Below are 27,026 nucleotides of genomic sequence, written 5' to 3'. Positions count from 1 at the left end.
TCCATTCCGTTCAAAAAATAGAATATATATACCCTTTATACTAACTGACATACACATGTCATAATTTTATGTCGACCGGACGGATAAAATTAAATCATGTATCTCTTTTTAGTCTTTCGTTGGAGTTAAGGAGGGTATACATGCTTTTGTTTTTGAACGACAGACACATTAATATTTTAAAAATATGACTAATGATATCTACATACCATTTACAATAGTTGAGAAGTATATTTATCTTTTATCAATATTTGATATTCTAATTAAAAACGTTTGAACAAGGATAAAAAATTAACTTTTTTAATTACTTTAATTACACATCAAAATAATTCAATTTTAAATAAATTAAAATCGATTATATAAAAGTGTCATGCACCGATTAATATTTACTCCATTTATTTAAAAAAAAAAAAACTCAAATGAACAAAATCTATGTACAATCTTTATATTTCTTTAAGGTAATTATTAAAAGCACAATAATTATTTTTTCTTAGTTCACCTAACACTTTATAGCCAGTAAGCCACGTCTGCTTGATTCCCACTATAATAATTGTCATAATCTTTTTTTACTGAAATTTCAATCATAACTACTATTACACAAATTATTTAATTATTTTTCAAAACATAAAACTTAAATTTAGGAAATTCAAAAATGATTGATTCCCACCATAATAATTATTATTCATGCATGAGGTGCCTAATCCATGTTTCTTTTCCTAAAAAAATGAAATAAAATTTAGAAGCAAAAACAATAAATTTAATAAAATTTTTACGAATACAATACGTAAAAAAGGTAAAATATCAACATTAATTATTCTATATTTCTGATTTACCATATTAAGCTTGGGTTAAAAGAGTTATATGTTATTGTAGATCAACAAAATTTTCGAGGAGTGTTAATATATAATTTTAATTTTTCAAAGTTCTAGGAAGTGGGGGACGGTCCTATTATTGTAGATCAACTTAACGTATAATAATATAAAAACTTTCGAGTACTTCTATATGCTTCATACTACTCTTAATTAACGTAGAGGTTATAGTTTCATATAGTAAAAATTAATTTAAAATGTGATGAATATCCTGTGTTAAAGAATGACAAAAGTTCCAAATCGGTGATTAATGAGATGAGTGGACTCCTTATAAGGCTTGGGCAATCCTCCTCCCTTTGAGCTAGCTTTTGGGGTGTGACCTAATTTCACATTGTATCATAGCAGGGTCCGTCTCACCCGATGTTTGAATCCCCAAAATCAAATTGTCCACGCACCAGATGCTAAGCACAGGGCGCGAGGTGGAGTGTTAAAGAATGACAAAAGTCCCACATCGGTGATTAATGAGATGAGTGGACTCCTTATAAGGCTTGGACAATCCTCCTCCCTTTGAGCTAGCTTTTGTGGTGTGAGTTAGGCCGAAGACATGTTATCATAGATCGAAAAATATAGTGAGAAAAATTCTCCTAGGAATTGATTTGTTACTAACTCTTCAATTTTACCCCATAAAAGATGTTTGTTGAGATGTCCCTGTTGAATCAAAATGACACCAAAAGCAGTCTTTGTTGAAAAGTGATCAAAGGGAACATCAAAAAACATATACACTGATTTATCACTTACTCTTTTTAACACATGCATTTTCTTGTGTGGGAATATTGACATTTTAGACTTTTTTTCCCCACTTCAATCCACAAAGATACAAACATGTCATTTTAAAAAATAGTACATCATATATTATACACTCATAAAAAGTAAGACTATAATTAGTAGTGTTAGAAACCCTTGGTTTAATGTTTTTGGTAGGGTATACCATCTATTAAAAAGTGGAAACCCTAAATCCATCCACACACACACAAAAATGATTTCCTATTTGGTACTTAGTATCTAATATGAAGCTCGATTAGTTTAGATTCGTTCAAAAAAATTTACTTTACGAATAAATTGAAGCGTTTTTTTATGTATGACGACTTCATTTTTAGAGCTTAAACTTTGTTGGACCCACATCGATGGGAATGATATGGTTTTGAAGATCTTCACCTTATGAACTAATTTTTAGGTATGATTTTTTTTTAATCTAATATCAGAGTTAAGATTATTTCAATTTTTTAAAACCAGATATGTCCCATCTTATATTGTACTCACTCTAAATGCGTATGCATTATACGGGGATGTTGAGTCCTATATCGATCGAAATGAAAATTACGTACCTATTTATATTTTTGATAATTTTCACCTTACGATAATTAAATTAGACTAAAATTCATTTCCTTAGCAAAGTTCGAGACTTATAATTATGATTTATGAATGAAAGAATTTTTTATCATACCGCCACAAATTCGATTTTTTTTTTTAGTCATGGAGAATGGTGAGCTTGACTCATAGGAGTGAAGACGTGTGATCTATTATTGGGACTAGTGAGTTTACTAGATATTCCTACTTGACCATTTGAATCAACTCTTTGACGTTAATTATAAGTATTAATTATTAGAATTAAAGATAGTCAAGTTGTATTTAATTAGTGTTTTCATATTTAATGGAGGAGACATTTTCAAGTAGGTACAAATATTTCTTTCATTATATAAATAGAAAGAATATTAGAACTAAAATTGTGCCTAACTTGATTAATCTTTTTTATTTTAATTGTGTGGCCTACCATACACCAAAAATGTTATGGATTTTCTAAGAATGCAAAGTATTTGCGTCAGTCAACATTTTTGAAGAAATAGTTATATATATATATTTTATTTTTGATCACAACTTTTTAAATTATTATATTATTTTCAACAATTATACGAAGTTTAAAATACTATAATTTTTTTATTATATAAATAGAAAGAATAGTAGAACTAAAAGTGCCTAACTTGAATAATCTTTTGTTTTTATTGTGTGCCCTACCATACACCAAATATGTTATGGATTTTCTAAGAAATGCAATGTATTTGGAGGCTCGATATGCGTCAGTTAATATTTTTGAAGAAATAATTATATATTTGAGTTATTTTTATTTTTGGTCACAATTTTTTGGATTTTTATTTTTTTCAGCTATTATATGAAGTTTAAAATTATCAAAGTACATATTATAGTTTTTTAGCAATGATTAAGATTGGGTTAATTTAAGATTAGATTAACTACATCTTCACCATGCACAAATGTGTCCAAAAATTAAAAGTTGGAACCTTGAAAAAGGCACAAAGCCAAGGTTAATTACTTAGGGAATCTTACTAAAAAAATTATTAATTAAGAATAACAAAGTTGTAATTAGTGGTTTAATTTGTATAATAAAGAAATTAAAAGACAAGGACAAAATACTATGTATATTATAACTTAGAAAATCTTATTGTAAATTTTTTCTAACTGTTTCATCCAACATTTTACTGTTGTTCTTGGTATTGTTGCTGTGGTTATAGGAATCATCCTCTGAAATATTAGAATATATTTAGTTGGACTAATAATTAATTAATTTAATTGGGGGGCCAAGCAAAGTAGTATAAATTCGAACCTTGTTGCATTAATATTATTTATTGAAATATTTAATTATTGTCACAATCTAAATCTTGTCCTTTTTCTTTTGTTGACAAAGAAACATTTTTGAGTGTGTACAAAATAAATTTTGTTTTTGTAAATATTTTGTAATTGTGTTAGATAAGTTTTGTGTAATGAATTTGATTGGAAATACAGGTAAAAGAATTTTGAATCAGAAATTTTGTGATTTTTTATTCGAAAGATCACTTGCTTAATTAATTTAGCCATAAAAGTATGTGGAGGATTTCGAACATAAGACTCTGCAACTTCCTATTTGAAATATTACATGCGCAATCAAGTCAACCAGAAAAACTATGTAGAGGATTTCAAACTTAAAACTCTACGACTTTCGATTTGAAAGAACACCTGCTCAACCATTTTAGCTAGAAAAAGTGTGTGGAGGATTTTGAACTTGAGACTCCGCGACTTTCTATTTGAAAGTTCACTTGTTCAACTAATTCAGAGTAGAAAAAGTATGTCGACGATATCAAATCTGAGACTCAACAACTTTCTATTCGACTTTCTACTTGAAAGATCACCTGCTTAATCAATTTTAACGAGAAAAGATATGCGAAGAATTTCAAACTCGAGACTTTGCAACTTTAGATCGTTCAACCAATTTCACCATTGCGAGTCTAAATATCTCCCTTATTAAACAATAAACAAAGATGTCAGTTTTTGATTCTTTTCTTGTTCTTATAGATACTAATCATACTTCCAAGAAATAGTATTACAAATATTGATATATACTAGAAAGAATCGTTAAACCCTAAAACCATCCAAAATTAGGTTCATGTTCTTGATAATAGCAAATGTTCCACTTCTTAAAATACCCCAAAATAATATTAATAATATTGACATTGTAGTTATCCACAAATTGGTTTACCTAAATATATCCTTCCGATGCTGTAACCTAACAAAACAAAAAATAAATAATTAAATTTTATTCACGTTTTGAACTATTTTTTCTGTCCCAAAATATATGTCGTTTTTTTTTTCTTTTGGAACTTCAAACTTATGTAAGCTTTTGATTATGCTTAAAAAGTTTCAATTTTCATCGTATAGACATAAGAAGAATGGCAACTATTTATTCCATTTGAATATTTACGTTTAACTGTAAAAAAAAAGTGATACTTAATTTGTGACGAAATTATTCATGTGTTAAACAAACTATAAACCTATAATGCTTTTGTCTAATTAATTGTTTAAGCTAAAAAACATAATGATAACCTCTTAAATCAATAGTGTCGGCTAATTATTCCACTAATAAAACATTATACTAATGTTTATTTTTAATTTAATAATATATTAAGCATGATATAAACTAATTAAGCTCTTGTTAATCAAGGTGTTGTCACTATCATGGTAGTTATTTAAATTTTGGATTATTATTCTTGATTCAAACTCCTAGATTTTGGAATAAATATATCTGTCTTTATTCTGATTTTCTTACCAATATGGTTGTTATTTGATTAGACTATTTGATAGTGACTTAATAGAATAAAAATTTGGCATTAGTGTATTGCCAAAATGATTAATTAATTTGTGGGGTTCTAAAGAATAAATGATGACTATTTTTGTCGGTGGAAAAAATAATATATTTGACAAAAATAGTTTCATTAAAAAAAAGGGATGAGGTGTTCTTTGATAATTTACCTAATTTTTGTTTGGTTTATTATAATGTGATAGTACACTATTTCTCTTTTTGTATAAAATTTTATATTTAGGGTATATGATTCTTGTCTTGAGAGTAATTAAGTAATTGAAAATATTTGACAAACAAAATTTTATTATAATTTATAATAAAATGTGCTTTTTCTTTTTGGGAATTATCTTTGGTGTTGTGTTATATTATCCTATTGAGAAAATAATGCTTAATAGTCAATTGGAAATTGAATTTTAAGAATGACCTTTTCTATCTCTTTGGTGTGTAAAAAAATGACATTTTCTTGTAAAATGACATAAAATTATTATTGTTATTATAATTCTCAATGATAGTATTTTAGTACAACAATTTAAACGATATCAAATCAAATAACAATATTATAGAAAAGTTTGATCGTTTTAGTTATGAATTTTTTTATATAATTATAAAATTATATCTATCTGTTATAACAAGTACCATGTTTTATTATAATACAATATTGATAGTCTATATAAGAATTTACATTATACAACTTATGGTAAAATTTATATGTAAATTAATCGTCCTAGATTATAGATATGAAAGTAAGACTTGATTTTTACATTATCATAATATATTCACCTGCTATAACATATAATCTATTTTCTTTTTCAAGATTACAAATTTAAAATATTATTTCTAAATATTTTTTAAATGACGTGGCAATTTTTTCGTATACAATATATATATATCTTAAAACCTTAATCAAACTTAAATTGTGGTGGACTCATGAAATGCAATGTATGATTTGGCCCATTAGCCCATAAAAAGGAGAAAACAAGAATATTTTTCAAATGGGCTTAGTCAATTAAGGATAATATCCTAGCCCAATATTGGTAAAGTAAGTGAATCCATGAGATAATTATTGTAAGGACAACTTTCACATATAGCAAATAAAAAATTCATATTTGTATGTTATAACAAAGTTTGAATAATTGCGCTCCATAGCAAACATACAACTGTATAATTCGCTATACATATACAACTGTATAATTCGCTGGCCTAAATTGTATAATTCGCTGGCCTCGCTATACATATTCAATTGTATGATTCGCTAGCCTATTTCACTGCAATATGTGTATAAAATTTGCTTTGCATACAACTAAATCGAAGTAAAATGTTTGTATATTGTATAATTATAAGTGTATAGGAAGAAGATATATGTTTTTCTCTCGCTTTATACAAAAACAGAAACACAATTTATACACTTTTGTTGTATAAAGCGAGAGATAATTGTATTTCACTGCAATTGTATAATTCGCTGGCCTTTTTTGCTGCAATATTTGTATAAAAATTTACATTTGTATACAATTGAATCGAAGTAAAATGTTTGTAAATTATATAATTAAGTGTGTAGCATGAAGATATATGTTTTTGCATGTGTATATACAATTTTTTCTCGCATTATACAAAACAGAAGCACAATTTATACACTTCTGTTGTATAAAGCGAGAGAGGCAGGGAGAGTGACAAGCGAGAATGAGAGAGTGACGACTGGAAAACTTTGACAAATGTTTGATATAGGGCACAATTAAATCAAACAATAGCTACTCCATTTATTTTAGGTTATTAGTTTGCTATTATATACAATGATCCCTTATTGTAAAGGATATATGATCGATAATACTAGTTTAGGAGATTTATGAATTAATGTTGATGATTTTTTTTTATTTCACAACCTAGATATCCTATTGTGTATGTAAACTTTAATAGTCATATTATGATAAAAAAAAAATTAATTTCCTCCCCATATTAATGTATTTATATGTTATACATATTATTTCAAGAGGTGGGCTCAACACACAATATAATCGAAGTTGAATACAAAATTTATAGCTTATCAATTGTGAACTTGTCATGGAATTCACAACTCATTTTGATTGTTAACTTTCTAATACAAGTATAACCAGTAAAAAATTACCGAGTTTATTCAAATCATTCACAATCTAGCTCTCCATGATACAATAGAAATACAAAGTTATGTTTTTCCAAATTACTCTACTTTTGATCAATGAACTATTAGAGTCCAAGTCATATATATATATATATATATATATATATCAAACAAACTCATCAATATCCAAATATCTTCACATATCGCAATATTTTTTTTAACAAAATATAAATTGAAAATTTCTTATTAAGAGTAAATAATTATTTATCGATACAAGTGAAGTTTTAGGCCTAATGGTTAGTTGTTAGTAAGAAAGATTGATTCTTTTTTAACTTTTTTTGATAAAAGAAATAAGTTAAAGTGAAGTTATTCACACTAAAATCACATAATTAAATTAAATTTCCATAACAATATGTGTGTCCCCCCTCCACTAGCACTAGTATATGTTGAAAAGTCCAAAGTATCAATTTGTAGAGGAAAACATTTTCATATATTAAATTAATTAAAATGTATTTTTTATAAGAAGTTATTTAAAAATAATTCATCGAGGATGATTGAAAATAAGTTTTTCAAGTGTTGTTCGATATTGATGAGAATTTTTTTCATACATCATCTTTATCCGCACATACACGATAATATTTTCTTATATTGTAATGTACAAACGAAAACTTGATATATGTAATCATAATTATGAGAAATTTATGGTAGTAATTTGTTGACTAATATAAGTTGTTATACCCACAAAGCAAATAAAGAAATTAACAATATGAGTGAAGAAAACCCCAATAGGAGCAGACTCCAAATACTCACTTCACACTTCACTCATCACAAGAAGTCAGCCATGGCTTCTGAGAAAGAAGCTGCTCTTCTTGCTGTTCCTTCAGATTCTCCTACCATGTATGCATTTCTCCTCATATTTCTAATTTTTATGTTTCATTTCTCTGTTTTTTATAATGGGGTTTTCTTAAAAAATTGATTCTTGATTTTCAGTCAGATTCTCTTACCATGTATGCATTTTTCTGTCTATCTTTCAGTTTTATGTGTAATTAGCTCTGTTTTTGTAATGGGGTTGCCTAAAAATTGAATCTTGATATTCAGATTTGACAAGATCATTAACAAGGAAATCCCAGCAGATATTGTATTTGAGGATGACAAGGTTTGTGTGCTTGTTATGTGTTTAATTTTTTGTCTTGTATTTGTTTGGGGTGTAAAGTTTGAACCTTTATGTGCAGTTTTTGTGTATTAGGGTGAGATTTGTTTGGTACTTTGTAATTTTCCATCTGTTTTAAGTGTTTTGGTTTTAACTGATGTTTGATTTGCTTTGACTATCGTGTTTTTTTGGCGTTGCTATTGTTCCTCTTTTTGGTTGTTTTTAGTGTGACTTCTTTGGTACTGTACTTGGTTTGTATATTTTTTGTTTTATATGTGTTACTTGAGCTGAGGGTTCTATTGGAATTGGCCTCTTTACCTTCACGAGGTAGGCGTAGGCTGCTCACCATCCTCCCTGAACCTCACTTGTGGGATTTTACACTGGGTATGCTGTTGTGCGTTTGGTACATGTAATTGTGTGAAAATGTAGGTATCCTGCACAATAGAAGTAGGAGCGGAGACCTCTTTGTTTTTTGTTAGGTCTAGAAATCAGTGATCTCACACAAAAAGAGGCACTGCATAGAAGGATAGTGTTTCGGTGGTATTTTTGAGTTTAAAGATATGTAATTTGTTGGTGTTGTTTTAGTAAAAGTTCAAATTACTCGAGCAAGCATGCTTTGCTTTTTTAGGGTGCTGTCAGTACTTTATCCACTGCTTATGGTATGTGTATTTTGATATTGTGCATCAAAATGCCCATGTTTAAAGCTTTCGTATCAGCTGATCCTTTTGATGTATAATGTATTTCATATTTGGTTGTGTCATTTTCTTGCCAGGTTTTAGCTTTCAGAGACATAAATCCCCAAGCTCCTGTGCACATTCTGCTTATTCCCAAGGTCAGGGATGGCTTAACCGGACTTTCCAAGGTATTTTGTTTTCTTTCTGAAAGAGTATGAACAAGCTTTTTGTACGAGCTGATAGTTGTTATAACGTTACACAAAAGAAGCACATCAGTTCCTGTATTGTGCTTCAGAATATATGAGGTGCAGTGCCTTAAGTGAAGTATAATATGGTGACACTTAGTGGCTAGCTTTGGTAATTTATTGGCTTAAAGGTGTACTTTGGTTAACGTGATTGCACTTTAATAAAATGATATTTGCCATCTCTGATCAAACAAAGTGTTAAAAATGGAATTAAAAATAGAAACTTGCTTTAGCTCATTGCTGCTCGTAGACTCGCAGCACTCCATGGAGCTACACTAGGAGTAGGGAGTTCTCCATGTTTTGTTTGTTACTGTGTTTTTTTTGTGCATCATTTATTTCTTTGGGTGTCTGTTCATTCTTTATTTCTTGTTTCTTGCGCTCTTTATTTTCTTGCTTTGTACTGTAACGTGTAGGCTCTGTACGATTTATGCATTTCTTTTCATTTGTTCTTTGTGGGGCTATACTAGGTATGTTTTTGTTGCGTTCTTTTCATTCATTTTCCTACTACTTGGGGGTTTTGGTCCTAAATCATTAAATGAGTTGGGTAGTTCTCTCTTATTAATTAATAGGCATGATTTTTTACGTATGTCCCTCATAGTTGTTGATAACCTGTATACAAGAAGCGCAATGAAGCATTGCCTTTGCTATAAGAATATACGAGTCATGAGTATAAAAGAAACGAGAAAATTGGTGATCCGTTGAAGCGATTGCTTCACCGAATTTGTTGGTTTGAAGTATAAAAGTTCACTTTTTTTTCACGTACTGCTCTTTAATATGATCGCTGGTTTGCCTGATCAAATGAAGTGAATAGTAATGAAGACGAGTAAAAGGAGATACAAGACTATAAAAGCTCGTCACAGATATAGTCTTTTTACATTTGGTTTCTTGAATGAACCAGTGTTGTGAAAGGCGCTCGCCATAGCGCCTTTGGCGAATGGCGAGGCGAGGCGAGGCTGTGTCGCCATTATCCACTGAGGCGAGGCGACCTCAAATAGGCGAGCTGAAGCGACCCAATGGCGACGTAAATGGTGTCGCCATTTTGATTTTTTTTTTTAAAAAAAGTTTTAACTTAATAATATTAGGGTTTTTTTTTTCTATTTTCAAACTTCCATCAGACTTTCGTGTATTCCTCTTCTTCTCTTCCTCGAGTCGCTGCTGCTTCTTCTCTTCCTCAGTCGCTGCTCTCTTCTTCGTCTATTTTCCTCGAGTTGTTGCTCCATTCGTCTCTTTCTCTTTCACGCTTCACTGCTCCCTGCCTTCACTACTCTTTTTTTTCCTCTGTTTTCTCCACTCTCTGTTTTGTCTTGTTTTGTCCCGGATTACTGTAAAATGCTTTCTGCTTTCACTGTGTTGCGACTGTTGTCCATTATTGTTTTGAAAAAAAAATAATTCTTCTATAGTAATTATTATAGTATTTTTAATATATGTAATTGCTATTGAAATTTTGAATATGATATGAGCAATTAAATGTTCTTAATTTTTGGTATTAATTGGCGCCTCGATTCAAAAAGGCTAGTGGCGAGCCGCGTAGCGAGGCAGGCCCTTGTCGCCTTTTGTCGCCTCTCGCCGTCCAAAACACTGGAATGAACACTTGTCTAGAGTACGTAGAACAATGTCCTTCGTCCTTCATAACTGGGGATCTCTTGAAATATTTGAGTACTATTGGCTCTATGCTGCTTTATAATATGGAAACCTCTCGTTTTGAATTTCTATTTTCAGGCTGAAGAAAAGAACTGTGATGTTCTTGGTCGACTTCTCTACACAGCAAAGCTTGTAGCCAAACAGGAAGGTCTTCTAGAGAATGGATTCAGACTCGTGATCAACGATGGGCCTGATGGATGTATATAACTTGCTTCTTTGCTCCCGTTGTTTCCAGTTATCGTAGTTCCATTTTTAACATCGAAGATTGTTGTTTTCAGGCCAATCTGTTTACCATCTTCACCTTCACCTTCTCGGGGGACGACAGATGAACTGGCCACCTGGCTAAAAGGACGTCGAGATGAATTCCAGATTTCATCCTATCATATATGTCATGTGTGCTTAAAAAAACCCTTATAATCTATGTGTAGCATTTGAAGAAACTTGTGCTATGCTCCTATGGAGACAAATAAGACTACTCTCGACAATTATGATATTTATCATTTTATCACTAACACAGATTCTCTGCACTCTTGCATAATATCTAACTATTTACGTCGTTCCGATGGTATATTTTTTTTAGTCGATGGACCAGACTACTTATGAATGTAACCACAATTAACGGTACTATGACCGGTACACAAAATCAGAAGTAAATCACGAGTCGGACCTATGAGAACACATTTCTTAACTTGCTAATTGGAGCCTTTGAATAATGTCACATGCTCTCCATATGTATATTAATCACATTTGGTGTTGAATACTCATGTTAGAGCTCGACTAATACTGAATTTGCGCGGGAAAGTCCTACTACATTAGGGAAAAACACTCCCTAACAACGGCGACGCTGTAGGAATTCGAACCCAAAATTACGTTGGAATCCAATTAAATTCAGATTTGTGTTGGAAAGTCCTACATTGGGGTAAAACACTTCCTAACCAAGGCGAATTCGAGACATTTATTTAAGGATAAATAAGTACTTAGACTTGTCTAAATTCGAGCAGGAAAGTCCCATATTAGGGGAACACTTTGTAACAAAGGCGACTCCTTAGGGATTCGAACCCAAGATTGTTAAGGATGAAAGAAAACAACACTTACGACTCCATCACAATATTTGTTAATATCCACATTGGAACCCGATTAAATTCATATTTGCATCGAAAAATCCTATATTGGTTAAAACACTTTCTAATCAAGGCAAATTTGAGATTTTTATTTAAGAATGAATAAATACTTACGACTTGTCGATTCCACCACAAACACTTGTGTTTCTTTTCTTTGAAGTAACACATTTCCAAATCATGACTTAAAATCCAAAAACTAAATAAAATAATTTTGTGTCACGTAAATACCATATAATGATGCTTACACATCAAATCAAACCACTAATAAAAGGTTTTAATTAATACTATATATGAAATTGTTGGTTACTAAAGTGATATATCTAAGAAATTTCTCTTAATTGGTATAGATGTTACGTGAAAGAAAACATGCAATTTCATGTCCCCATCAAAAATTAAAAAAAGAACTAAACTTTATCCTAATTGGCACACTTTTATTAGTCGGATCATAATATTTGTCAATTGTACGTAATGTTACTTTACATACAAAAAGTAACTTATTTTACATAGCTTGAACATGTGATCTTCTGATTAAGTAAAAAAAAAACAACTTTTGCCATGACTCTCTTTCGATAGATTTAGATTACTCAAAAGCTGCGTTAATATCTATCACTGTGCATGAGGTACATTTCACGATTTGAATTTGTAACCTTCAAACAATCTAAAGAAACATCTTTTATCATTGAGTGCGCCAATCAAAATAAAACTTTTTTTTTTATATTTAAAAGAGGAACCCAAAAAAATAAATAAAAAATCAATCGTGTGAACTAAATAATATTTGCTTAATTCCTCTAATTTCTTAAAGTAAAAACTCAACAATGGTACCTTATAAGCAAATTAATGATGACTTCAAGAAATGAAACTTTCAAGCAATAACAAATAAAACTTTCTATAAATTTAAACTTCAATTAAACCACAAATTAAAAACACTTCAACATTGATAAATTTATACAAACAAAGAGAAATCTTACATTCATTTATTTTTTTTTTTGAAAAAAATGGAAAAAGTTGGTAAAAAATTAGCAGTTCTAGTTGGTTGCAACTATGAAAATACACCTTACAGGTTAGAAGGACATGTCAGTTGAACACCCTTTATTAAAGAGTATATATAGAAAATTATATCGTATATGTCAAAAGCATAGATATAGCTCATAGGGGGTGCAAGAGGGTCAAACTGAGCCTCGTTCGTTGAAAAATTATTCGTATATGTAAAAATAAAAAAAAATAAAAATCTCGACATAAAAATTTTCTTATTTGAATTTCTGGCTTTGCCACTGATATATGTAGATCAAGATTGAGTTTTTCTACTATATACTAAACTTTAAATAGTTTGACGAAATTTCTGACTTTGCTGCTGGTACAGGTTACATGGATGTCACAACGATGTTTTAGCCATGAGAGATGTGCTAGTAAATCGATTCGGGTTCGATTCACAGCACATTGAATTGCTCATGGATAAATCAGGGAGTCCAATTATGCCTACTGGAGTTAATATTAAGAAAGCACTTAATAAAATGGTTGATGAAGCTGAACAAGGTGATATTTTGTATTTTCATTTTAGTGGTCATGGTACATTGACTGGAAAAAAGAATCAAGAAGAAGCAATAATTCCATGTGATTTCAATTATATTACTAGTAAGTTTGTTTTAATTTTATTTAATTTAATCATAGGTATAAAGTTTATGAAATATAGTTTTTTTTTTTCATTCTAGAGAAGGCATTTGTTAAGGGGTCGAGACCACTTTAAAATAACTTTATTTTTTTTTATGTATGTTAGAGCGTTAGAAAATATTCTTTTTAGTGAGATATATAAGGGGCTAATACTGAAATAATAAGTAAGTATTTGTTGTCTAATCAATCAACTCGGATATCACTATTTACTAGATCTCCTGTGCTCGCTCGACATAAAAGAAATTAAGCATGCCAAATTAAATGAATAAAAAAAGTCAAAACATAAGTGATATACAATATTGAACTTACAATTTATTATAAAGGATAATATTTTCTACAAGTATAGGAATTACGAATCATCACAGATAAGTCATAAAACTAGATAAAAAAATTTTACATGAAAAATATTACGTAAACTGAATAATCATTTGAGAAATCAACTTGTCTACGGGGGCGAAAACTAATTTAGCTACAACCTCTTAGGAGAGTCCAATTTATCTACTCATTGAAACCTTCATTTTCTAATAACTCAATTATTCTTTGTAAAAATATGTTTATATTTCACTTGTTATTATACAATTTTAAGTTCTTAGTAACCTTTAAATTAATTAAAATATTTATTTTGGCAGATGTGGATATTCGAAAAATAGTGAATCGAGTACCACAAGGAGCAACATTCACAATCCTTTCAGATTCTTGCCATAGTGGAGGCCTAATTGACAAAGAGAAAGAGCAAATTGGACCATCTCACCACAAACCCGAAAAAAACAGCTACGTCTCAGTCCCGAACAAGTCAGGATCGACATCAAAATCTTATTACTCCAAGCCTAAATTCATCCCACATGAAACAATCTTGGAATATCTAACATCATTAACAAACATTAACACCTCAAATATTGGAACACACATGTTACAACTATTTGGGAATGATGCTAGTGTTATGTTCTCTTTGCCTCAATTGGAGTTAGATTTATTGAAGCCACTTAAACAAGATGAGGGTATTTTGTTAAGTGGATGTCAAGCTAATGAAGAATGTGAAGATGTTGGAGGAATTGAAAATGAAAATAAAGCTTATGGGGCATTTAGTCATGCAATCTTAATTGTGTTGGAAAAAAATTGTGACCCTATTAGTTACAAAGAGTTGGTGATGAAGTCTAGGTATGTTTTGGAAAATGATGAACATATTAAGACTCAACACCCTTGCCTCTATTGTAGTGATGAGAATGCTCAAGCACTTTTTTTGAGCCAAGGTTGAGGTCAAATGTCACTATAATGTAATTGATATATAATAATGATTTTATGATGGAATAAAAAGAATTTATATTTTATGTATCGATAGTATAATATATGTGCGCAATATTATAATGTTATTTTTGAGATAGTTACATGTGAATATCTAGAATTCATTGTTGTAATGGTCACTCAAAAGTCATTCAATATGGGCTAAGCACGTTGAGCCGATCTGGTCTAACCCATATTTTGATAGCGTTGAGTTACGATTTTTGGAGTCCATTTAAGAAAAGGACTTTCTAGCCTGGCTTGGATAAGGCTTTATTTGTTTGCACTTAATGGAGGTCTGAATCTTAATCATTCAGATTCAGTCTATTTGATACGTTTGTTTTTTAGATCAGAATCTGAATCATTCAGATTCAGCTCATTAATTTCATTTGTGTTATTTTGTAAAAAGTCTCTTAATGGGTCCGAATGAATCAGATCTGTAAGAGATTCTTAACAACATTCAAATTCATTTAATAAGTTATCATATAATAAATCATCGTTTATCTGCTTTAAGCGTGCCTTTTTATGTCATAATTAAGAACTTTCTTTCTCTCTTTTCTCAATCAAACACTATCCCCCCCCCCCCCCCCTCTTGAACTGGTAAGTTTTCATAAATCTTTCAAGTTTTTTTTATATTAATAATTTTCTTGTATTGAATGTGTCAAGAACACTGTTGGTGTATTGGCGTTTATCAAGGTTTTTGAATGAAAAAATTGTACTTCCAAATCATGATTATTAACACTGTTGGTGTATTCGTCGAAGTGCATATGTATATTATACATATGCACTTGTATACATGGCAAGTGAGATTAGGAGAGAGGAGAGAGGTGAACGAGATTGGGGAGGGAGGAGAGTGGCGAGTGAGAGAGGGCAAAAAGTGAGAGAGAGGTGAATTATATATGTATATCGGTTAGATAATTATATATTATACATATGTATTTGTATATTCTAGCAAATTATACATATACAAACATGACTAATTATACAAACTCAAAGTTAGCCCATATGATTAATGTATAATGTTAGTCGCGAGTAATAATTATAGCAAACTATGACTATGATGAGTAATTAAGTAGTATAAATTTGTTTAACAGCGATACTTACCAAGGTGAAACTTGTTTTGGGACTAAGTATATGGTAAACCATTGCAAACGTTTACAAGGGTTGCATTAGTATGGTTAAGACACGATTATCTTTTTCCACATCCTTTCTATTGATTTGCGGAGGGTATTTTTAAAACGGAGAAAGGCCCAAAAAAACGCCTCTCAACTATTTGAATTGGTACAAAACTAGTGATTCAAATGCTTTTGGTCTTCCAAAATTATATATTCGTGATCAATTGCTTTGATTTGATCTGTTAAACCGCATCAGTAAAGATCTTATTAGTATTTCACAAGGGCTCAAAAACAAAATCAAAATTTGTTGGGATCAAAATAATCAGCGATAAATCATACGATAATGAAAATTTTATAAGTTGGTCAATTGACCTACATATTTCAAAAACTAATATATAATATATATGAAAAATTCAACATCTATATTGTATATACTATTGTGTTATTTATGATAAATAAAAACCGTTTTTCAAACTATTCCTCTTAGAAAATCAGGCAAAATCCCAACGAAACTCTCAATACCATAGTGTAGCAGCTGTAGCAAGACCATCCATGGCAACATTTGTAACATCCCTTATTTTCTCAATGTCATCTTTAAGACGAGGTTCAATGATTTCCATCAAATAACTCAAATATGGAAGAAGATTCGCGGAACCAATAAGAACAGTAATGTGGTAAACAATCATAACACCTGTATGACGAGCCTCCCATGATTCCATCTGAAAACAAATTTCTTCGAGGAATGGAAGCAGAGCAGGAATACCTAATGCAGATGCAGCGATGCTAAGAGATCGAGCAGCTGCATTCCTGATATGTTCGTTAGGACTGTCAATATTGAGGCGCGTTACATGAATCATAGCATCAATACCAGCAGCTTTGATAAGATCAGATATGATTTCTCTACCTATAATACGAACATTGTAGTCCTCATCAGTTAACAGAGGTTCAGTCGAAACAAGAACTTCGTTCACAATTTCCTTTTTCTCCGACTCTGCAAACAAATTCAGAGTAGCAATCTTCTTCCTCACCGAAGCTAATTGTTGCTCCATTTTATCAAATGAGTATATCGGAAATTGATTTTGATTAGATTAAAAGAACAAAAGTTACCTTCAATATATAGGCAAAAAGGCAAATCTACCCTAAATAGAATAGTATTCAAATTAGTTTTATGGTAATAAATTAACAAAAATTATTATCCTAAACAGAATAGGATATAAATTAACATATTCTAAAGAGGATTTAAAATAAATTAAGTTAAATTTGAATTCGACTATGTTTAGGTTTTAGATTTTTGTTTTTGTCTATAAAAAAGTTGATTTGAGAAGATGAATTAGACGAAGAAGATGGAACAATGGACAAGACTGAGCCAAACAAAAACAGATTTGTGAAAAAAATTCTCGTTTTGACTGAATATCGCAAGATTATGATAGTGTAACAAAAACAACAATGAATTTGTGAAAAAACAACTGAGTTAGCCACCTGCAATTGCTTGTAATCTGGCATGTCTGCACCCTTTGCCACATATACACAACATGTTGCAACTGACTGTAAATCGGTGACATATGAACTAACCAACACAGCTTTTGTTTTCGGTGAAACCATCTGATATCCAAAGTCCACTGCTCCGACTGATCTAGACTCACTCTGAGGCTCACTAAAGGTGTATAACTCTCCCTTACTCGAACCAGCACAGTTAATTTTTCCTGCACAATAACAAGTCAAGGTTATACTAAGAACGGAATTTAGACATGCGAGATGCAGCATTCAAATGAAAGGTATAGGGTGTCTGGTTCCAAATTTGAGCAATAAGAAAGTGTATTTTTGATCATTTGATGTGGACATATTCGATTGTGAACCTTGGCGTCTTTCCTTTACATTTGAGGGACATTTACATGGTCTTAATCTATCTAGAACCGTACAAGCAAGATAATAGACATAACTTAACACGGGACAAACTCGATGCATATATAAAAAGTCACTTTCAATGTTAAAAGCACATGATTGCTTACCAAACTTAAAGCAGGATGACGGATGGCTTAATCTGATTTCTCGTTTCTCATGAACCCCTGCAGTTCCATGAGGTTTTAACAAATCGAAAGATGCATTAGCACCTAACATTCTAACCTTTCAACAGCTTGTTTACCCTGCAAAGCTGAATGGCTTGCAAGTTGATATATTTTATCGAAATTCTGTTGACTCATTGCCTCTTTGTCAAATATGGCATCGGATAGAACAACTGCTGATGCTCCCTGACCAATGTATTGCCCAATCAAATCTGTACTAAAGCACAGTTATCCATCATTTCACTATCTGCTATGGAAAAGTAAAATTTGCAAGAGATATGACGGATTAGAGAGACAACAGATTCTCCATGAGTAAATATCAGATACTGGTGGAAGAAGAGTCAAAGGCACCGGCCATATTACATTGTTCATTTCAACTATCAACATATGTTCCATAAGTATTTGTTGAAGATCAAATTTTAGCAGAAACATTCCGATTTCATTACTACCAACAAATAAAGTAGATATTTCAATTTATCTTCTAAATGAAAGAGAACTTCTTGGAATGTCCCTGAGATGATAATTTTTGAAAATCGAATGATGACTAATCAAAAAGGCCTAACCGAGAAGATAACCAACCTATTGTTATGCCTTGTGATGCAACCATAGGGATATGAGAAAAAGGCTTTTTCAGAGCTGAAATGTACCCAACACCACCCAGTGCAGAGACGGGATAAACCTATGTAAAGCCAAAAAAAGGAAGTTGTAAAAAGGATCACCACGAGCTCAATTGTTTATCAAGCTTCTCTCCATAAAAAACAAACATTCAAGAAATCCCGCAAGCTATAGTGGTAAACCATAGAGCAAGGGAAAGATTAAAAATAGTCATGACTTACCTTGACAATCTTGGCACCAGCACTGAAAGCAGATAATATCTGCACAATCATAAAACAATTGCATTACTCTCTTTTGCTGTTATAATCTGAATATGGTCATGACATGAAGAAATCTTGTCGATATTCAAGAAATAAGCCTGTCCACAGTTGTGGGATATTGATGGGCAGCAAAACACAGAACTTGGCAGAGGCTCTGCCCTTCCCCATGTCCTGGGAGGCAAAATCCTGATATCATTTTCTGTTCTAAGCTCACAAGATGAAATGAAGAGCAAGATAGTCCAGTACCTCCGTGGGGGTCATTACACCAGGTATATATAGAATATCACTCTCTGAGACACCAACTAGAATATCCTGAGAAAAAGGAAAAACATGCAAGAATTAAGTAAAGCAGTCACCATGGTCACAAATACAACTACCATTTAGGCATTCACGACTACATATATATCTATTAATGACATTCACAGGTAACAGGAACTGATATTTGTATAAGGTACACACTTAAATAGACATTTGGATTTGGCATAAGATCTATATGGTTGAAACACCAGCACATACCATAACTGTTGCAGGACTCATAAGAAACTTAGCTCCAGCCTTTATAGAATCTTTGGCATCTTTAGCCTGTAATACTGTTCCAACCTGCAAACGTAGAGAAAATGTGTTTACAATTACAGTTGGTAGCCGGTCCTTGTGTTGTTTTATACATAGTCCACAATACACAATGTTGACACTATAATATTATTATACTTCGCATGCCCTTACTGTTGGCACACCTGCTTATCCACCAACAAATATAATGCCTCGAGAAAGAATGTCTAGCAAATCACAAACAAATAGTAACTACTACAGAAACTAAAGTTTGCACTTAAGCCAAGGTAAAATTTAAGAACTTTGGAATACAATAAAACACCGGAACTGACAAACTACCAAGAAGTAGACAAATTGAGGATGTTAAGACTGAATATACGCCAAACTTTGATGGGCGAAAAAGAGAGGATTGGTACAGGGAAAACCAAGATAGTGTAAGAGTTCTTTCCCTCCTTCCGGAAGTCTGCTTCCTCCCCACCCCCAAACAAAAAAGAATAGAATTACATTTAAAAATGAGGGAAACGAACACCTTCTACTTCCTTTCAACTACAGTAGACACCCAACAAGGGAAGTTCCCCCACAAGAGAGGGAACGCAACAAGTTCCTATTCTTCTTTCCCTTCCCTTCCCTTCCCTTCCCTTCCTTTTCTTTGAAAAAAGAAATAGTCTTGAGTTAATAAAAGAAGCTATTGAATACTTACTCCAAAAGTTTTTGCTGGATAATCATGTACTAGGTCTCTTATCACCTGCATAAAGGAAAAGAAGCACATAAGTTAGCCAAATGTTTACTGCTCTCCAGCATGAGAAAGAGCAAGCAACTGCATGTATCACAGTACCTCAAAAACATCTGGAGTGGACACCACAATTTCCAGCTGCAATGTTAGAAGATAAAGACTATCAAAACACCTCTATATACTCTGAATAAAATATTCATTCGAAAGGTAGATAGAAAGGTGGACAATGAACTTGGGATGACAGAGTAATAAGTATATCAGATAGATTCAAACTTACAGCTGAAATTCCACCATCCAATGCAGCGCGTGCAGCTCGATTAGCCAGGTCTGCACTAAACAACATGGAAAGGCGCAACTTCACATTTGCATGTCTTTTAAGATATTTTGAGATGACGAAAAAAATGGAGTGGAAAATGTAATGCTAAAAAGTACAACTTGTTTCCGAGATAAACTTTACTTATATTAACAACAATCTTCAATTGAGAACTAAATCTCTATAATAGCATGGTGAAAAGCTCTCCTTCCCTAAATAATCTAGCATTAGTTGGCTTCGTAGCTTACCTTTTTCAGAACAACTCTATAAACTTAAAGAGAAAAATACCCTAACAAATGTAATCACTCTACAATCAAAAGACTTTCAGATAGTAAGCTAGCGTTTGATCATAAATTCTCAGAGTAGATTTCAAAAATTTATCTTCAAATACTCCCTCTTATCACTTTTACTTGTCCAGTAATCCAGAACCTGATTTTAACGTTTACTTCTCACTTTAAACATATCCGAGTCATTTCCCACGAACTAACCCTATACATTAATATAGGTATTGTGCTAAAATACTCATACTAATGGTTGTTTCTTAAAAAACCATGCAAAGTCCAAAATGGACAAGTAAAAGTGAACACATAGCTGTCCATTTGGCCATTAAAAATTTGATCAAATTTTGAGAATCCAATCTTCAAATATTTCCACGTTCCCAAAAACGGCCTCATACCAGTTTTAGGATTTGTAGGGACTCCCACTCACAAAAGATCAAATCTTTTCTCCACAAAACATATGCGTAAACACAACTTCAAAAACTCGATTTTTCAAGATTCAGCTTCAACATCTATGGCCAAATGGGAGCATATAGCTGTAATAAGAGTAATACTCTAGTTCTGAGGATAAATATATCAAGCTTATGGCAACTAACTAACATTACCCAAGAATTAGTTGGGTTAACACACAAATTTATTACTAAAAATCAAACTTTACACATATTTCAGAGTAAACCCAGTTCAGATTTCACAATAATTATCAAAAGAACTAAACAAAAATGGTACAAAAAGAGTTACTTTTGAGCTCGAAGGCAAGCGATTACTCCAGAATTTCGAATTTCCTGCAGTGCTTTGTTGGCTATACCATTAGACGAATGGACAAAAATTGGGTTCTCAAACGAACTACTGCTGCTGCTGCTGCATCTGCAACGACAAGAAGAAGGCTTTTGAAGATAGGTAAAAGGTAAACTAAAGCTTGCAATCGCCATATTTTCTCAATACCCAGAAAAAAGAAAAATCCTACCTCATGAAATTGTATAAACAACACGACAAATTAATATTGGCACGAATTTTTTTAAGAATTCGTGCCAATATCTAGATAAATTTTATCGTAATTGAGTTAATGCAATAAGTGATATCATTTCTAACATAAAGTAATCTATTAGATTAGTAAAATTGTTCCTATTTCATTTTTGTTTTTTCAAGCCCACCGAATTACTTGCGAAATCTCAAATCTCGAAGGTTCTAAATAGATTCTGTGTTGATGAATCATTATTTATGTTGGAATGATCATTTATTCGTATCAAAATATCTTCTTATTCTAGTGTTGATAAATATGATAATGAACTTTAAATTTTTAGATGTTTATGTGATTGTAGTTTTTTTTTAGTAATATTTGATAGGAGTTTTGAATTTAGCAAGGAAGTAAAAATTTTGAATTTATAAATCTAAATACTTGTGCGGCATAAATCATTAATGTAACATTATTTTTAAATAACAAAAGAAAATATAAATTTCTCGAACTAAATGTTTACCAAGTAAGAAAGTAAATTATATTTTTTATTGAACTATCTAATAAAATGAAAAAAGAATGTCAAATTTCGATTTATAACTATATCAAGAAAGTTATTATAAAATGAAAATTATTGCTTGATTCTTCTTTAAGGAAAAGAAAGTTATGACAAAATAAAAATTCAAAAGTTAAATTATTTTTAAATTATAATTTATTTTTTTTAAAAAAAGTAATTATTATTTATTAAAATTAAAGTTGACCCAATGTTCAAGCTTGTTAAAGCTTTCTCATTGGCGTATATTAATCACCTATTTCCTCCCTTAATTCACAAGAAAGAAACAAATTATAAATATAATTATATACATAATAATAAAAAATAAATAGCAATTAATATAAATAAATACTGTTGAAAAAACACAAAATTGTCCAAAAGAAGAGGTTTTTCTTGTCGTTTTCTTGAATTTTAGGGGTTTTGAATTTCCCATACATCAAGAATTTGGGATTTTCTCCATTTTTTGGGGTTTCAGTTGAAGAATTCGAAGTGGGGTTTTGAGTTCTTGAATATATTTTACTCATGACATCAACTTTGAGGAGAAGGCTTCATCATGGGGATGTTGGTGGCAAAAAGAATGAGCATTTTGATTCTTTAGGCTCTGATGATGGTTTGAATGAGCCTTTACTTGGGTACCAGAAATATGATGACAGTGATCAGGTGAATTTCTTTTTTTTGTTGTTGATAATGTGTTGAATCATATTGCTAAAAGTTTCCCTTTTTGGGGTTTTGTGCTGTGAATGAGAAAAATTGGATTGGAATTTGTGTTGCTTTTTTATGCTTCTCGTTGATGATCTTTTGAGTTATGTTGCTAAAAGGTTGTGTTTTTTTGGGATTATGTGCTTTGATAGAGAAGATTTGGATTGGATTGTGAAATGGGTTGGGATTTATTTTGCTTTTGGTTGATGATATTTTGAGTTGTGTTGTTAAAAGTTTGTGCTTTGATAGAGAAGATTTGGATGAGATTGTGAAATGGGAATTCTTTAAATTGTAGGTATGTACGCTTGAAGAAGTGTTGGATGAAGGGCGAAGGAGGGAACGTCTGCACTGGACGCTGCTATTTTCTCATCTGATTTCTCAATGGGCACAATGGTTAGGTGTGATTTCGTTTGTCTGTACTTTTGATGTTATGCTCTTTGTGCATGTTGTGCAATGCGATTGTGTTGTGGTTTTCGTTCATTTGTAATTTGATGTTATGTTGTTTTTTCATGTTATGCAATGCAATTACTTACACACGCCTAAAACTACTTAAAAGATAGGGCATCACAACATTGTGTATTTTTCTTCCCTTATGGATTAACGACCGGAGCTGAATGAGTAGAACAGAAAGCGTCATGTGAGAGGTTAGAGTAGGAGAAGAAACACTAAGAAGTGGAATGGTGCAGCAAGCAGTCAGAGTAGGTAGAGGACTAGACCTTTTTGTGACTTTTGGTACCTTGTTAGTTGTTACAATTCCTAGGTTAAGAAATGATTCTGGGGCCTTAGGAAATAGAAAAGGAGAACAGGCTAATTTAGGGGGATATGCAGGTTCCTTTAGGTGGAAGAGAGCAATGATGGTAGGCTTGGTGAAAAGCTTTTCTTCAAGTTTTAGCATCTTCGCTCTTTCTCCACATACTAAACCTCAAAAAGAGAATGTCTATGAGGATTCTCAAATCTGTCATAGGCACTTCCAAACTTTCTCAAATCTGTTATATACAATTTTAATGACTTCAAATTTTTCTGATCCATTATCCTTTGATCTTGCAGCAAATATTGTCTTTGTGTCTGGGTCACTTCTTGGCCGGATTTTTCCTTTTGCCTCAACTCAATCTGGATCAACAGGAACTCTTTTACCTCCTTTACTTAGCCCTTTACAGGTAATACATGAGAGATTGAGGATTGAAAGTTCTAACTTTGATCACCTTTGATTTGCAGATATATGATGTTAACTATCTCTGCTAAAATGTTGCTTAGAGCTTTTCAAATCAATTCTTTTTGTTGGAGTCTGCAGGGTTTGACACATGAAAAATTTGTGGTTTACCTTGTGATATTTTATTTGTGTTTATATTGTCATGTCCATCACTTCTATTCCCATCCAAAAAGAATCTAATCCATTAAACTCATCTGGCTACCTCCCTTACACCCTTATTTGTTTCTCCATCTATTGTTACACAATTCTCGACATTGAATTCTTTGACATTTGATTGCAGGAAGCAAGGCTCAAACATCTCAAGCAAAGGCTAGCGATCCCTTTTGATGGCTCTTCCTCGGATCATCAAGTATGTAAATTTTACCCCGTGATTTTGTTAAATGTTTATTTTTTTGGTTTCTTTAGCACTGGAACAGTTTGCAGCAATTACAGAAATGAGAGATAGACTTGTGTAGTTAATGCTGTATGGTTCTAATCAATGGACGGTTCAAGTTTATTAGTCTGAAAGCTCCTGGTTTCAAAGTTATTTAAGGTCTCCATACTAGCCTTTTAGAGCTTCACTCTTTAGATGGTTGATTTGTTAGGATAAGAACAAGAAGATATCATGACTTACTGTGGTTTTTTGAGATCAAGCAAGAGTATATTACCTTAGTTTGGACTCGTGATGAGAAAATAGAAAGGAGAGCTTCAAGCCGCATTCTTTAATTGATCACATATAATTTTTCTTTTTGAGAAGGAGATAGTTGTGTCTCTTAAACTTGTATTGCAAGATTTAGTCTCTTGTATGTATGCCTTGTTGTTTTATATGTTCGTGAAGAACTAAAAATCCAAATTTGGTGTCAGGATGCTCTTAGGCAACTATGGAGGTTATCTTATCCCGATAGGCCGCTCCCATCTCTTAAATCTGAGCTTTGGAAAGAAATGGGTTGGCAAGGATCTGACCCTTCAACAGACTTCAGGTATATGAGGAAGTGTATATTTGATTCACATTTCTGTTTTGCTGTCGTTCTTATACTAAAATTATGTGCGTAAATGTCCAGGGGTGGAGGATTCATATCATTGGAGAACCTTATCTTCTTTGCCAAGACATACCCGGTTTGTACATCATATTATTTACCTTCCTCCCACCCCTACATGCTTTGAAGCCTATCTGGTACAAATAAACTAGATGATTTTATTGTATTGGGAATTCACCCCTCTATTCTACGCAACTTAGTTTTATCCTCTGCTATAATTTGTGCCATTCATATCCTTGCCATTAGAAAATCGTCTTGTACTTGCCCTCAACTGTAACAGTTCTCCAGCATGGACTGGGTGGATACCAGCTGAGCAATATATTTGATATTTGAGCGGTTGTTTTTGTGTTTCATGAAGCTTGATAATATAGCTTTTTAGCAAAGCATAATTGAGTTCTCTCGAGACCAATGTTCTCTTGTCTGGTAGAGCAGGGAAGTAAGTTTTGTATTAATAGTTTTTCCCTCATCGCCTGCTCTATTACAGGAATCTTTCCGGAATTTGTTGCACAAAAGAAACGGAAACAGATCTGAGTGGGAGTATCCATTTGCTGTAGCTGGCATCAATATATCGTTTATGTTGGTCCAAATGTTTGATCTTCAATCAGGTACGGAAAATTCAGTTAGAAGTTAGCGTCTTTCATGTTTTTGGCTGAGAATAGATGGTGTATCTAAACATTCAACAGCTTCCAATACATACTTTCAAATAAATCAAATGTTGTGATTAAATCGTCCTGAACTGGTTATTCTGATAAATCTGAAGTGTAATATATTCTCTAGTATCATCGTTCTTTCTAATGACATAGGAACAATTAGTTGGTCTCAACGTCTCGTGTATCATCTCTGTTCCATCTTTTACTTTCCTCTTCTTATATGTAACAAGTTCTTGCATGTTCCCTTTTGATGAATAAGTAATGATTCTATTGATAAGTCGTCGTCCTCTTTTTTGAGTGACAGGGACACCTAGCACCCTTCCAGGTATCCGTTTTCTAGAACTACTCAGCGAAGATGACATGGCGTTTGACAACATCTTTTGTATTGCCTTTGAAATGCTCGATGCACAATGGCTAGCAAAACGAGCATCATATATGGAATTCAATGTTGGTAACACTAAACTATTCCATTGGATTCTTTTCATATATTTACCTCTGCCAACACATATTCTCCTTTCACTTTCCTTTTCGCAGGAGGTTTTGAAGGCCACGAGAGTGCAGCTAGAACGCGAGCTCGCTCTTGAAGATACTTCCAGTGTAAAAGATTTACCTGCCTACAATCTGTTGAGGAGATAATTTAGCCTTTGTTAGCTCCAACATGTTAGTTTTTTTCTTCTTCTAATATTTTACACCTTTGTAACCCTTACTGTATCTGTATATGATGTAAACCATCATGTTAAAGGCCTGTTTCGCCATAGATTTTTCAAATAATATTTGCGAAAAAAATTTGGCAAAAAGTGTTGGTCCATATAATTTGTTATCATTTGATAAATATTTTTGGCAAATATCTCAAATACTAGTTTTTTTAGTATGTGAGTCAAATCTTATTATTTGGGATCTTTTGAAAATTGAAATTTTATGCCAAACTTTTATCTTTTACAAAAATACCCTCTATCGTAGTGTTTACGTTATATTACATAATTTTTTACGTGAACACCAAAATAGTAATGAAATATTCACTGAATATGAAAGTAATGATATGGTTGTTAATGAAAATGATGAACAATCGGCTTAGGTTAATAAGGTCACGTGTTTTGTCTATTCCACGAATCACGAGGTATGGAATGGTGCTTGTTGTACTCACTTCAAATAACTACAT

At 32.0% G+C, this 27,026-nt stretch overlaps 4 protein-coding genes across 9 annotated transcripts; 3 read left to right on the top strand and 1 right to left on the bottom strand.

The window, feature by feature from the left end:
* The first annotated feature begins 7,769 nt into the window (after window positions 1–7,769).
* On the top strand, window positions 7,770–11,306 carry LOC101258804 (14 kDa zinc-binding protein). Its single transcript, XM_004249309.5, has 5 exons — window positions 7,770–7,981; window positions 8,183–8,240; window positions 9,007–9,096; window positions 10,873–10,993; window positions 11,073–11,306. Exons 1-5 carry the CDS (start codon window positions 7,851–7,853, stop codon window positions 11,138–11,140), a joined length of 468 nt encoding a protein of 155 aa, XP_004249357.1. The 5' UTR covers window positions 7,770–7,850; the 3' UTR covers window positions 11,141–11,306.
* Window positions 11,307–12,822: 1,516 nt separating this feature from the next.
* Window positions 12,823–14,915, top strand: LOC101258317 (metacaspase-9). Its single transcript, XM_004249307.4, has 3 exons — window positions 12,823–12,975; window positions 13,276–13,547; window positions 14,213–14,915. The coding sequence occupies exons 1-3, from the start codon at window positions 12,911–12,913 to the stop codon at window positions 14,836–14,838; spliced, it is 963 nt and encodes a 320-aa protein (XP_004249355.1). The 5' UTR covers window positions 12,823–12,910; the 3' UTR covers window positions 14,839–14,915.
* Window positions 14,916–16,289: 1,374 nt separating this feature from the next.
* LOC101258016 (uncharacterized) lies at window positions 16,290–21,891 on the bottom strand. Of its 6 annotated transcripts, none has more exons than XM_004249306.5 (12): window positions 21,752–21,891; window positions 21,526–21,651; window positions 20,474–20,528; window positions 20,299–20,334; window positions 20,164–20,208; window positions 19,431–19,514; window positions 19,161–19,226; window positions 18,876–18,914; window positions 18,619–18,718; window positions 17,986–18,251; window positions 17,456–17,679; window positions 16,290–17,009 (listed from the first exon to the last, which is right to left on the bottom strand). In XM_004249306.5, exons 1-10 carry the CDS (start codon window positions 21,754–21,756, stop codon window positions 18,088–18,090), a joined length of 720 nt encoding a protein of 239 aa, XP_004249354.1. In that variant the 5' UTR covers window positions 21,757–21,891; the 3' UTR covers window positions 16,290–17,009; window positions 17,456–17,679; window positions 17,986–18,087. The 6 variants fall into 6 exon arrangements, with proteins under 6 accessions (XP_004249354.1, XP_069146608.1, XP_010312188.1 ...); XM_069290507.1 differs by having other exon boundaries at window positions 16,290–16,880; window positions 21,752–21,789; XM_010313886.4 differs by lacking the exon at window positions 21,752–21,891 and having other exon boundaries at window positions 16,290–16,880; window positions 17,986–18,256; window positions 21,526–21,745.
* A 678-nt stretch (window positions 21,892–22,569) lies between these two features.
* On the top strand, window positions 22,570–26,664 carry LOC101257519 (uncharacterized). Its single transcript, XM_004249305.5, has 9 exons — window positions 22,570–22,952; window positions 23,287–23,389; window positions 24,039–24,148; window positions 24,482–24,550; window positions 25,045–25,160; window positions 25,242–25,296; window positions 25,702–25,822; window positions 26,172–26,314; window positions 26,402–26,664. Exons 1-9 carry the CDS (start codon window positions 22,815–22,817, stop codon window positions 26,501–26,503), a joined length of 957 nt encoding a protein of 318 aa, XP_004249353.1. The 5' UTR covers window positions 22,570–22,814; the 3' UTR covers window positions 26,504–26,664.
* Window positions 26,665–27,026: the final 362 nt, after the last annotated feature.

This window comes from Solanum lycopersicum, chromosome 10, assembly GCF_036512215.1.
Source record: "Solanum lycopersicum chromosome 10, SLM_r2.1".
Classification (NCBI taxonomy): domain Eukaryota; kingdom Viridiplantae; phylum Streptophyta; class Magnoliopsida; order Solanales; family Solanaceae; genus Solanum; species Solanum lycopersicum.
The sequence above is the reverse complement of the archived record's forward strand: the minus strand, read 5'-3'. Positions and strand labels throughout refer to the sequence as shown.

Coding starts and splice junctions, on each gene's coding strand:
- LOC101258317 (XM_004249307.4), top strand. CDS start 12,911: ATGGAAAAAGTTGGTAAAAAATTAGCAGTTCTAGTTGGTTGCAACTAT. Junction 12,976..13,275: donor TATGAAAATACACCTTACAG/GTTAGAAGGACA, acceptor CTGCTGGTACAG/GTTACATGGATGTCACAACG. Junction 13,548..14,212: donor TGATTTCAATTATATTACTA/GTAAGTTTGTTT, acceptor TTATTTTGGCAG/ATGTGGATATTCGAAAAATA.
- LOC101258804 (XM_004249309.5), top strand. CDS start 7,851: ATGAGTGAAGAAAACCCCAATAGGAGCAGACTCCAAATACTCACTTCA. Junction 8,241..9,006: donor TTGTATTTGAGGATGACAAG/GTTTGTGTGCTT, acceptor TTTTCTTGCCAG/GTTTTAGCTTTCAGAGACAT. Junction 10,994..11,072: donor CAACGATGGGCCTGATGGAT/GTATATAACTTG, acceptor TGTTGTTTTCAG/GCCAATCTGTTTACCATCTT.
- LOC101258016 (XM_010313879.3), bottom strand. CDS start 21,716: ATGGCGATTGCAAGCTTTAGTTTACCTTTTACCTATCTTCAAAAGCCT. Junction 19,227..19,430: donor TGAGTCCTGCAACAGTTATG/GTATGTGCTGGT, acceptor CCTTTTTCTCAG/GATATTCTAGTTGGTGTCTC. Junction 18,719..18,875: donor CTGGTGCCAAGATTGTCAAG/GTAAGTCATGAC, acceptor GGCTTTACATAG/GTTTATCCCGTCTCTGCACT.
- LOC101257519 (XM_004249305.5), top strand. CDS start 22,815: ATGACATCAACTTTGAGGAGAAGGCTTCATCATGGGGATGTTGGTGGC. Junction 24,149..24,481: donor CTTTACTTAGCCCTTTACAG/GTAATACATGAG, acceptor ATTTGATTGCAG/GAAGCAAGGCTCAAACATCT. Junction 26,315..26,401: donor CATCATATATGGAATTCAAT/GTTGGTAACACT, acceptor TCCTTTTCGCAG/GAGGTTTTGAAGGCCACGAG.